Source organism: Python bivittatus, unplaced genomic scaffold (assembly GCF_059951505.1).
Source record: "Python bivittatus isolate LINGU-HERP-01145 unplaced genomic scaffold, Pbiv_v1 ctg000470_np1212, whole genome shotgun sequence".
In the NCBI taxonomy this organism is placed as follows: domain Eukaryota; kingdom Metazoa; phylum Chordata; class Lepidosauria; order Squamata; family Pythonidae; genus Python; species Python bivittatus.
This window is the reverse complement of record NW_028277065.1, coordinates 2,503,885-2,516,580: the sequence shown is the minus strand read 5'-3', so window position 1 is coordinate 2,516,580 and position 12,696 is coordinate 2,503,885. Positions and strand designations below refer to the sequence as shown.

Here is a 12,696-nt window from a genome sequence, read left to right as displayed (position 1 = left end):
TGCCATTGCAGATAGAAAGGGGGGGGGGGCATGCCAGGAAGGAGCCCTTAGAAACAGATGGGCTGTTATTGGATTCTCAAGAATGCTCAAGGTCCTACCAACGCGTGACAGAGAGAGGACTGTGAAAGCTGGGGCTAGGAGGTGGGGAGGGGGTGCACTAAGAAATGGGCAAAAGTAACTTTGTGGCATGTGCGGGCTTAGTCTTAGCAATGCTTTGGATCTGTACACTACTTCTCAATAACTGAGCTTTTCTTTGAACCCATATCGGTTTCGAGTGGATCTTCTTTCGTTGGGAATTGGAAGTGACAGATCATTACAGTATCTATGAGGAGAAGGGTAATGTGGGAGATCAAGGCTATCAGGAAGGAGGGGGTTCATTCCAGGAGGGGAAAGGAGGTAAAAGACAATACATCCCTCAAGGGGAGTGTGGGAAGCAAAAGAGGTTCAGGACAGCCACTCCCTAGAATCTCCCAGGGTATGTCCATTAGTTGCTGTAATATAGATTTAGTTTGGCAAGATTCTGTCTATATGGTGTAAGCAAATAAAGGAACTTTACTCAACTGGACTGTTTCATCATTGTTCTTGGGCTGGGACTGACCCTTCCCTTCCCTTCCCTTCCCTTCCCTTCCCTTCCCTTCCCTTCCCTTCCCTTCCCTTCCCTTCCCTTCCCTTCCCTTCCCTTCCCTTCCCTTCCCTTCCCTTCCCTTCCCTTCCCTGGTAGACCAGTGCCAGGGAATACTGGATTTTCTCCCTGCCAGAGAGGGGTCTTTGGAACATGTCCTTCTCCATTGCCCATTGTGGTGCCCCTTTCATGTTTTCCTCATGTTTGGTGGGCTGGCCTTCCATAAAGTGATCCTCTGCACAGATGCCCCCCTCTTCTCTTGTTTTCCATCCCATGGGTAGATCAGCACCTGGGAGACAACTCCATTCAAGAGGACCCTACTTCGAACACCCTCCTCTGTTTAATCCCTTCTTTCCTTACACTTTGATGGTAAGACCAGCACCTTGCTGCTCAGGGGTGGCTTCCCTGCTACACCAACCCTATGAAAATGGATGTCCCTCCTATATCACCCCCACCCCAACTCATCTCTCGGTTTGCAGAAACATTTGTGAATTCTCCAGAACTTTCTCCTCATTGCTTATTTGCTATTAGCATCCGGTGGTGCAGTTTACCAATTTAGCAGAAACCTGTTTTCATCATTTTTTTTCCAATGTTTAATGTTTTCATTGTGATTTATATATTGTGAAAGGAAGTACCTCTTTATTTCTTAGTGTTTTTTATTTCTTTGTTGGACAAATTTCCCCATGTTATGTACATGTCTTGCCTGAATAACCTTTTTTTTTCAGAATATAATCTCAGAAATTCCATTACAGTCTAAGTATGTACATCAGTACAGTTTCCAAACCCATCTTAGCAGGTAATAGGTAGTTCTTAATTAAATTCATATGATGCTGAACTAATTCAAGACACATACAGGAAACTTATTTTTTACATATCCCTCCCTATTATGTACAATGTTACATTTTAAAAAATGGTAAATAAATATCTCAAAAGTAGAATATGATAATTAGATAATTATTTTGGATAAGTACATCCAAGTGTATAGCAAAAATTAAGAACAAGACCTATTTGCATTAAATGGTATTATTTTCTTCAAAAAATGTATTAATAAATCCAGGTTTGTATGGCTATGGCTGTGGATGCATGCATTTTATATTGCATAAAATATTCTTAAACACAATAGTAACTTATAAAGTAACATGGTTTTCTGCACATCAACATTGTAGCAGCCTTTTGTTGATGAACCTCAAGATCTTGGAAGCAACCTGAGATTTCCAATGAGCATTTTCATTCCTTCTTTAAAATCTTTATTTCTCAGAGAGTATATGAGTGGATTAACAACTGGAGTTACCACTGAATAAATGAGAGACACAAGCTTGTCCTTGTCTAGGGAATAGACCGAAGAGGGTCTGATGTATGTATAGATAAGTGCAGAAAAGTAAAAACTGATTACAAAGAGGTGTGAGGAACATGTGGAGAATGCTTTCTTCTTTCCTTCAGTGGAACGGATCCTGAAGATGGTCCTCAGTATAAAAAAATAGGATGTTAGAGTTAACCCACAACTACAAATCCCAAACACTACATTTGCAATCATGGTCATAAACTCATTTATAAAGGTGTCTGAACATGCAAGATATAACACTGGAGGTATATCACAGTAGAAATGGTTGATGACATTGGAATCACAAAAAGAAAGGGGCAGCATAAGTCCAGCATGTATAGCAGAGTCTATCATTCCAGCAATCCATACAGTGGTTGCTATGCCAACACATACTTCTTTCCTCATGATAATATTGTAATGCAAAGGGTGGCAGATGGCAGCATAGCGATCAAAAGCCATAAATGAGAGAAGAAGCATTTCTGACCCCAAGGCCCATATAATGAAAAATACCTGTGTGATGCAGCCATAAAATGAAACCATATTTCTATGAGTCAAAAGACTTTGGAGTAACCTAGGAGTTGTAATAGAGATAGAAAATATATTCACTAAGGACAAATTGAATATGAGGAAGTACATGGGTGTGTGGAGTTTCTTGAAAGTAGATATGGTAATGAGAAGGAGGAGGTTGGCAGCTAGACCTGTAGCATAGATGAATGCAAACACCCAGAAGAGAAGTAGCTGCAGTTCAGGGGAATCGGTGAGACCCACTAGGATAAATTCTGTAATAGCAGAATGGTTTTTTATTTCAACAACTCTGATTCCTGTGACCTAGAAAGATACATTATCTTATTAATTCTTTATTGACCAAATCAGTCTGTCCCTTTTAATACTAAAGGTAATTGATGGGTGAACCAGATTAATGTTGAGAAGAAAGGCACTGAGCTGGAAATTGGTAGAGTATGAGTTCTAATCATACATTTGGGTGACTTTGGGCCAGTCACTCTTTCTCAGTTGTAGAAGTGGTGGCAAACTACTTCCCAAAAAATGTTGCCAAGAAAACTTCATGTAATCAAAGGCGCATTTTTGTGCATGTGAGTGTGTGCACACACACACACAGACACAGACACACAAGAAATATTTTGCATTCTAAACTGATGGCCAATCAAGAAACTTAGCTAATTATTATATTCATATACTTTCAAAATTGTTATATGCATTACAATTTGGTTTCACATGTCAAAAACACTTGATCTTCTTGACATTCAACCAATCATACTTGATATTTGTTTTTTGATAAGTTCTTCCCATTTCAGATGACACACTGGGTGTGACACAATTGTTTGAAGAAGGTATTCAATAAGCAGAAAACTTAAATTGGCCTATGATCCAAAATTTTTTCAATCATAAATGTAGTAGCTTGAAGTTTTATGTTGCCAAATGAATTTTGTTGTTGTAGTTGTTTAGTCGTTAAGTCGTGTCCGACTCTTCGTGACCCCATGAACCATATTGCGCCAGGCCTTCCTGTCCTTCACTGCCTCCCTGAGTTTGCTCAGTTTCATGCTTATTGCTTCAGTGATGCTATCTAACCATCTCATCCTCTGCCGTCCTCTTCTCCTTTTGCCTTCAATCTTTCCCAGCATCAGGGTCTTCTCCAAAGAGATCTCTCTTCGCATTAGGTGACCAAAATATCTGAGCTTGAGCTTCATTATCGATCCTTCCAATGAGCAATCAGGGTTGATTTCCTTTAAGATTGACTGGTTTGACCTCCTAGCAGTCCAGGGGACTCTCAAGAGTCTTCTCCAGCACCACAGTTCAAAGGCATCAATTCTTCGGCGCTCAGCCTTCTTTATGGTCCAGCTCTCAGAGCCATACACTACTACTGGAAAAACCATAGCTTTGACTATGTGGATCTTTGTCGGCAAGGTGACGTCTCTGCTTTTTAATATGCTATCTAGGCTTGCCATAGCTTTCCTCCCAAGGAGCAAGCGTCTTTTAATTTCATGGCTGCAGTCTCCGTCTGAGGTGATCTTGGAGCCCAAATAAATGAAGACTGTTACTGCTTCCATTTCTACCCCTTCTATTTGCCAGGAATTGATGGGTCCAGATGCCATGATCTTAGTTTTTTTAATGTTGAGTTTCAAGCCAGCTTTTGCACTCTCCTCTTTCACCCTCATCAAGAGGCTCTTTAGTTCTTCTTCACTTTCTGCCATTAGGGTGGTATCGTCCGCATATCTGAGGTTGTTGATGATTCTCCCTGCAATCTTCATTCCAGCTTGTGATTCTTCCAGCCTGGCATTTCTCATGATGTACTCTGCATATAGGTTAAATAAGCAGGGTGACAGTATACAGCCTTGTCGTACACCTTTCCCTATTTTGAACCAATCGGTTGTTCCATGACCGGTTCTAACTGTTGCTTCTTGGCCCGCATACAGATTTCTCAGGAGACAGGTAAGGTGGTCTGGTACTCCCATCTCTTTAAGAATTTGCCACAGTTTGTTGTGATCCACACAATCAAAGGCTTTTGCATAGTCAATGAAACAGAAGTAGATATTTTTCTGGAACTCTCGTGCTTTCTCCATGATCCAGCGAACGTTGGCAATTTGATCTCTAGTTCCTCTGCCTCTTCGAAACCCAGCTTGTACATCCGGTAGTTCTCGGTTCATGTATTGCTGAAGCCTAGCTTGTAGGATTTTGAGCATAACCTTGCTAGCATGTGAAATGAGTGCAATTGTGCGATAGTTTGAGCATTCTTTGGCATTGCCCTTCTTTGGAATTGGAACATAAACTGACCTTTTCCAATCCCGTGGCCACTGTTCCGTTTTCCAAACTTGCTGGCATATTGAGTGCAGCACTTTAACAGCATCATCTTTTAGTATTTTAAATAACTCAGCTGGAATACTGTCATCTCCACTAGCTTTGTTGTTAGCAATGCTTCCTAAGGCCCACTTGACTTCACTCTCTAGGATGTCTGGCTCAAGGTCAGTGATCACACCAGCGTGGACATCAGGGACATTAAGATCTTTCTTGTATAGGTCTTCTGTGTATTCTTGCCACCTCTTCTTAATCTCTTCTGCTTCTGTTAGGTCCCTGCCTTTTTGTCCTTTATCATGCCCATCTTTGCACTAAACGTTCCTTTCATATCTCCAATTTTCTTGTAGAGATCTCTAGTCTTCCCCATTCTATTGTTTTCCTCAATTTCTTTTCATTGTTCATTTAAGAAGGCCTTCTTATCTCTCCTTGCTATTCTCTGGAAATCTGCATTCAGTTGCTTATATCTTTCCCTTTCACCCTTGCTTTTCGCATTCCTTCTTTCCACAGCTATTTGTAAAGCCTCATCAGACAGCCATTTTGCTTTCTTGCATTTCTTTTTCTTTGGGATGGTTTTAGTTGCTGCCTCCTGTACAATGTTACGGACCTCCGTCCATAGTTCTTCAGGCACTCTGTCTACCAAATCTAATCCTCTAAATCTATTCATCACCTTCACTGTGTGCTCACAAGGAATATGATCTAAGTCATACCTGAGTGGTCTAGTGGTTTTCCCTACATTCTTCAATTTAAGCCTAAATTTTGTAGTAAGAAGCTCATGATCTGAGCCACAGTCAACTCCTGGTCTTGTTTTTGCTGTCTGTATAGAGCTTCTCCATCTTTGGCTGCAAAGTATATAATCAATCTGGTTTTGGTATTGACCATCTGGTGATGTCCATGTGTAGAGTCATCTCTTGTGTTGTTGGAAAAGAGTGTTTGCTATAACTAGCTTCTTCTCTTGACAGAACTCTATTAGCCTTTGCCCTGCTTCATTTTGTACTCCAAGGCCAAACTTGCCTGTTATTCCGATTACTCCTTGACTTCCTACTTTAGCATTCCAATCCCCTGTGATGAAAAGGACATCTTTTTTTGGTGCTAGTTCTAGAAGGTGTTGTAGGTCTTCATAGAAGCGGTCAACTTCAGCTTCTTCAGCATCAGTGGTTGGGGCATAGACTTGGATGACTGTGATATTGAATGGTTTGCCTTGGATACGCACTGAGATCATTCTGTCGTTTTTGAGGTTGTACCCCATTACTGCCTTTCCCACTCTCTTATTGACTATGAGTGCAACTCCATTTCTTCTAAGGGTTTCTTGCCCACAGTAGTAGATATAATGGTCACCCGAATTAAATTCACCCATTCCCGTCCATTTCAGTTCGCTGATTCCCAAGATGTCGATGGTCAGTCTTGTCATCTCATGTTTGACCACATCCAGCTTGCCTTGGTTCATAGATCTTACATTCCAGGTACCTATACAATATTGTTCTTTACAGCATCGGACCTTCTTTTCGCTTCCAGATACATCCACAGCTGAACGTCCTTTCGGCTTTGGCCCAGCCGCTTCACTCTTTCTGGAGCTACTTGGAATTGCCCTCCGCTCTTCCCCAGTAGCATATTGGACACCTTCCGACCTGAGGGGCTCATCTTCTGGCGTCATATCTTTTAGCTTTTTAACATTGTCCATGGGGTTTTCTTGGCAAGGATACTGGAGTGGGTTGCCATTTCCTTCTCCAGTGGAATTTTGTTATTTTACTGCAAAAGACCACATGGCTATTCATCTGATAGATATAATTGAGTTTGTTCCTAAGTGAAACAGCACATATTCTAATTGCATTTTTGCCATTAATTGATATTTATAATGATAGTTTCGAATGCAAATTATCATTATCAATTTTCTACTCTGTATTGGGCCCATAGTACATATTTGAAAACCATCACCTCAGCATTTTCTGTGATCCTGTACAAATTGAAGTCCTACATCTTCAGTGTGTACTTTTAAAAACAACAACTTAAATTTCCTAAGACTTGGCAAATTTTGCTTCAGAAAATTGATTCAAGGGAAATTTGATCAATTCTCCAAATTGAACTGACTTGCTGAAATGGATTTACATTTTGGATGGAACTGTTGGATGGAAGTATCACAAGTCAATGTGATGGTTCAGAAGAGTTTTTTATTTTCTTTTAATTGAATTGATACAGTGATATGAGATAATGTAAAGGTTGAACTGAGACAACTTAGCTTTCTTAATTGAATTGACTTTTCATCCTCTCTGAATTTCCAGTTTTGGGAAGATTTATGAACTGAAGGGCAAAATTATCCTTGCAGCATATTGTGTATTTGCACCATTTCATTTGGATCACAGTTTAGTTATTCAATACAAGTAATATTTAAATTAACTTTAAATACTTAGTCCCAGTGTCTTTAATGTGACTATTCAAAGTATGATGAAATCTGGACTGAATACTACTTTTTAAGCTCTAATTTGCCCCATACAAGATTATTTTCCTCTTTAAGTTAGATCTAATTCTTGAAAGCTTAGACAAAGAATCAAATTCATTTTACTCTTGTCATTTTGATTTTTTTTTTAAAAAAAAAAAGCCTAAGTAAATTGTTTAGGTTATAATGAATTGGGAAACAGTTTCTGACTTGACTTAGTTCTTTCTATTAATGAAGTGTTATTAATAAGAAGGCCCAGAAGTTTTCTGATTAGTGGTTTTAATCATAAACATATTTATTTTTTTAGCAAAATCTACAAGTGTTCAGAAGTCACAGTTAGTTAAGTTGCTTATCTGTACTCAGTGCCATTAAGCTTATGAAATCCTGCACCTTAAAACAGAACATTAAAGAAGCAATTTTTTGTTTAGTATACTCTTTAAGAATAGTTTAAAAAAAAACATTAAAAAGCACATTACTTTTGAGATATTACCAATAAAGTTTGCTACTTCTCACATGAAGTATGGGGATCCATCCCATCCCTTGACATCATGCTAGTCCCACCTACTAAACTGCATGGAATAAACACCAATTAATTTGATGGGTAAGGTGGTCATGGTGTGTTTACTCATGATATCTTGAATGCATAACTGGCAGATTTTGCAGAATATAATGTCATGAGCCATGTGTACAAACCACAAGAACTGTGTTCATCCATAACCCTAAGCCACAAAGCAAACATCATTATGCTATACATCTACTTTCTATGGTTGATTTATACTCCTGGTTGAAAAAAAAATGACTATTTTTTATAGTTCCTGAAGCTGCAGGTTCTTAATAATTCATTATCATTTGTGGATCATTCCAAATTATTAATCAGTCAACTATTACAAGTACAATTACAGCCCGGAAGACCCACACCAGCCATATTACAAGTAGTCTATAGACAAATATTAGCAAACTATTTCTGAAAAATAAATGGATAAGAGTATGTTAAGAAATACTTGTCCAGAAGTTATTTTTGAGCGGAAAAAAGTTTTAGATTTCAAGATAAGCTTAAGATTTGAATGTTTCTCTATCAGTTTTAAGCAATACTGAATGGATTATTTCCCCTTCTTTTTTCTGTTTTTCATCTTTTTAGAGGCAGGGAGGAAGTTTGTAATGTTTAGTTTATTTTAACCTCTATATGATGATATTGTTGTCATAGTTTTTTGTATCTCATTATAAAAAGAGTTAAGAGGGCAGCAGATGCTCTATTTTATTTTCCCTTGAAAAAAGCAGAACCAAAAAAGGCAAAAAGCTGATGAGATTGCTTGGCTTCCTTCCAGGGGTTGGATTGTGAGAATGAAGGAGATCACAACTGGCAAAGACTCTTCTGCCCATGGTTGAATGGCCATCAATGAACAAGAGATAGAGAAAGTGAAGATCGCAAGATGCTTTCTATGCTATATGAAAAAATTGAATAGGCATAGAAAGGATATACAGGCCTATAGTTAGAGGTTTCTCTCCCTTAGCCACATGTACACAGCAAGTACTCCTTTACTACTCAAACTACACCTCGTGCTGAGTTGTGTCTGAGGGATAGAGGGAAAGAGAGTGATGAGGGTTCAGCGCTATAAGCCTACATGCTCCATGCAGAGCCCCTTGGTGTTTCCAATGTGGTCTTTGCAAACTCCAGATGTGAAACATGTATCGTACTGACCCCATTTTGGACACACATTCAAGAGGTGAAACTGTGGACGTCCCAGGTTGAGTCTAAGTTGTATTTGGTTCTATGGAAAGGTTTACGACAGAGTTTCATATGGTGTTTCTCTGGTTAGCAATAACATTGCTAAGTCCTTCCCCATGGAAAAGATACATGATTTCAGATATTATTCAACTTTCTTAAAACCTCACTGAATTTGGAATTAGTTCAAATAAAAATGGGTTTGAATTCTAGACCAACTTTACATTGCTCTATTTCAACCTTTATGTCACAGGCAGAAAATATTATTAACATTTCAAAAACGTTTCACCTCGTCTTTCTGTGAGTGCCTTACCTGAACTTTATGTCATTCTGTCCCTCCCCAGAATTTAATGGGGAAAAAATAATACTCTTTCCCTATTTACTTTAGTGGAGAAACATCAGAAATGAAACATACAAAGAAAGTTGCAGAATGATTCTCTTTCAATACAATGTATCTAAATCTATGTTATACAGTATTTCTATTAGAAAGTATGACAGTTTGTGAGAGAATATAATGCAGTGCGGATCATTACTTCAAGAAGTCCCAAAATGTTAGAATAAGAGTGTTTTAGTAAAAACTGTAGGTAAAGATCTGGGAGAAAAATGTACAGTAATTCATAAGAAGACCAATGTGAAATTCAGTCTAGATTACATTTAATGTTGAAGACATTTACCTTCATTCTTATATCTTCTTTGTTCTTATTGGACTTGTTTTTCTGTTGGATGGAAATATATTTTGTACCTATATACCTATCAGCTGCAAAACATTGGAGCCAATCACTTTTCATCAGTCTGATAGGGAGGGCTGAATCTGTAGTAGGCACCCTTATCTCCGCAATATTCCCGGTTTCAGGTTAGAAATCTTTCTTCTAATAACCTGATGATACATCTGGGAGAAGCATCTTGGGAATTTCAAGAGAATCCATAATTGGATTCTTCCAATTATGAAGCAATATTTGTCCAAAACCAGAAGAGAAAAAAGAGAAAGTTCTCACACCCTGTGTTCCCTCACGCTGGCCCCTTGTGCCACAATCCTTTCTCCCTTCCATTGCTTTCACTGGGTAGACTGGTGTTACCCCTCCAACTGATAGACTGGCACTCCTCCCCACTGAAGTTGTGTTTTGGAAAGGGTTTCTCTCCATCGCCCAGCCCCATTCCATTATTTCCATGATGGTTGGCAGGTAGATCCTCCCCATGGATGCCTCCCCTTCTTTCATGTACCACACCTTAGGTAGGGTGCACCTTGTTTGTCTCAAGGCAATGAGTAGACTGGCAGTCCTTTCCCTGGGAGATGAGCTCCATGCACATGTACCCTATACCAACTCCCCTCCTCTATTTCCTTCCCTGTTTTGTTAGCCTTTAGCATTTAGACCAATACTCTGGTTGAAAAAAGGCCCTCCTTCCTTCTCTCTCTTTCTCTGCAAGTAGGACGACCAGCCCTCCTGCCCTCAGCAAACAGACTCCCTCTCTGTTCCCCTTTAATGCTTTCCATTTTGTCTTTCTGTTTCCCTGGCATTCCCCAGGAAGTCAAGCCCTCCTTTAAGGATCAGCTCACCCTCTCCGCTCCCCCCCCGCCCCCGGGGCCTTGACCTTGCATTGACTGCTTCCCCAAAGAAGTGAGAAAATTCTGCAAGCAAGGGTTGACCCTCTGAGCCCTGCTTTGATAGGGTGTCTTTAGAGGCAAGAACAAACTGATTGAGCAGTTGAAACTATATAAGGAGGATCCAGCTTTATACTCTATCCAGAACTGCTCATTGTTGAAAAAACAGTATACACACCTGTTACAAATCAAGAAAAATGAATTTATCAGGATTTCCTAGCTACACTTAATAGCAGCATCACAAGCCAGCAAACCAGGCTTATTTTGGCACCTGATAGCTTCCCATTCAATTACTAGGCCCTTTCATTTCCTTATCTTATATCAGCAACAGTATGGGAGGACCATTTAGGGTGTTATATGCAGAAGAAGACTTTCCCAAATCCAAATCATAACTTAATTTTAACCAACTCCCTAATTCTACCCCAGTTACAAGCTCTGAAAAAAACAGGCCTTGTAAAACAGCTTAAGCCTGGTAAATTGCTAGGTCATTATCTGATTACTGATAAAGCCTTATACAGTAATTTGGAAAGGTGGACTCCTGTGCTTGCTTCCCTATTCTCTTGCAAGGATCACATCACACAAATACCAAAGGACTGAAGTCTAGCCATTGCAGTGTCCATTTTTAAAAAGGGCAGTCCCAAACTGCCTCCTAACTATCAGCCATCAGCCTTCTAAGCATAATAAGCCAAACATCTATGCCAAATATCTCCACATCAGATTAACCAATTGGATTAATTTAGAGCCTATACTGGCAGATGAGCAAGCAGGCTTTAGAGCTGGACATTCTATTCTTGATCGTGCCCTAATGCTGCAACATTTGTCTGAAAAAATATACATCCAAAACACTATACACCAAATTAATTAACTTTATGTGTGCACTGGATCTTATTCCCAGAACAAGGCTGTAGGATAAACTCATAAATTATTCTATAGATAGACACCTCCTGTTGTGTATGCATAACCTTCATGAGAATTCCAGAATAAAGGTTTGTTACAATACACAACATCATTACACTAAAGATTTCCCAACTGAGAGGGGAGTGAGACAAGGGTGTAATTTTGTCTCCCTTTTTAAAATCTCTATTTTTACTCACTTGTGGCCAAAAGGATAGAGCACCACCCTAGTTAACCAATAGGCATATCGCAACCCTACTGTATGCAGACAACATTCCCATTTGACAAAATGCCCAAGCAATTCTGATTTATTTTATGTATAATTGTTATTACTAGACTAGTTTCATTCAATTTCTATGAATGTAGCCAAAAATCTGCAACACTGTTGGAAAAATCAGACATGTACTTTGATCACATCAGTGATATAGTCATGAACTGTTTTATTTTGTTCCATCCACTGTTAATCATTGTATTCTGGAAAAAAAGTATGTATGCATGTATGACCACCATCCCACCTCAGCCTGAGGAAGCAGATAGACTGGAACTTCTCCCATGGGAGACAGGGTCCCCAAGAACATACTCTCTCCATTTTTATCTGCCTGTTCCCGCCCTACTTCTTCCATTTTCCTGGCCCCCATTGTATGGCAGTTACACCAGCTCCCTCCCAGTCCAGGGTTAATTGATGGGCTACCATTTCTCTTTCTACCACTGGCAATCCCATGTAGACAGGCATTATCCCAGTGATCGGAAGGGGCAGTGAGCTGGCACCATTCACCTTAAGGGACAAAGGGCTGACCAGCTCCCCAAATGAGCAACCTTGTCCCACTTTCCATCCATCTGCTTATGCTTGTGCTCTCTTCCTCCTTTCCATCATCTCCATCTCTCTTCAACCACTAGCCGTGGTTGGGTAGATTGCCCCCCCATAAGCCTGGGGCCCTGCAGGCAGACCAGACCATCCCCTGACTGCCCTCCCTCCACTTTGGGAGGCTGGATGATAAACCTGAAGAGCCCACCTGTTCCTCTGCCCTTCTCCCCCTGAACTCCCCTCCATCTCTCTGTCAGTGTCAGTGTAACGATAGACCAGTCCTCTCATTCCACCCCCATTCTACAATTTTCCTTTAGTGTTGCTCAAGTTAAATCCAGCTGCTTAAATGTTTTAAATTCTGTAATTGTAAATCAAGTTTATGTATTTATGTGTTCTTCTCCTTTAATTGTAATCTTTAGCTCCCTCTAGTGTCCAATTTTTAAAATCTTATCTTATTATATTTCTTAAAAAAAAAAAAAAACTTAAAAA

At 39.6% G+C, this 12,696-nt stretch overlaps 1 protein-coding gene across 1 annotated transcript; it reads right to left on the bottom strand.

Annotated features, from left to right (window-relative positions):
- Window positions 1–1,808: 1,808 nt before the first annotated feature.
- LOC103053244 (olfactory receptor 13G1-like) lies at window positions 1,809–12,040 on the bottom strand. Its single transcript, XM_088143026.1, has 2 exons — window positions 11,918–12,040; window positions 1,809–2,771 (listed from the first exon to the last, which is right to left on the bottom strand). Exons 1-2 carry the CDS (start codon window positions 12,038–12,040, stop codon window positions 1,809–1,811), a joined length of 1,086 nt encoding a protein of 361 aa, XP_087999152.1.
- Window positions 12,041–12,696: the final 656 nt, after the last annotated feature.

Coding starts and splice junctions, on each gene's coding strand:
- LOC103053244 (XM_088143026.1), bottom strand. CDS start 12,040: ATGGGGGCCAGGAAAATGGAAGAAGTAGGGCGGGAACAGGCAGATAAA. Junction 2,772..11,917: donor ATCTGCTTCCTCAGGCTGAG/GTGGGATGGTGG, acceptor GTATCTTTCTAG/GTCACAGGAATCAGAGTTGT.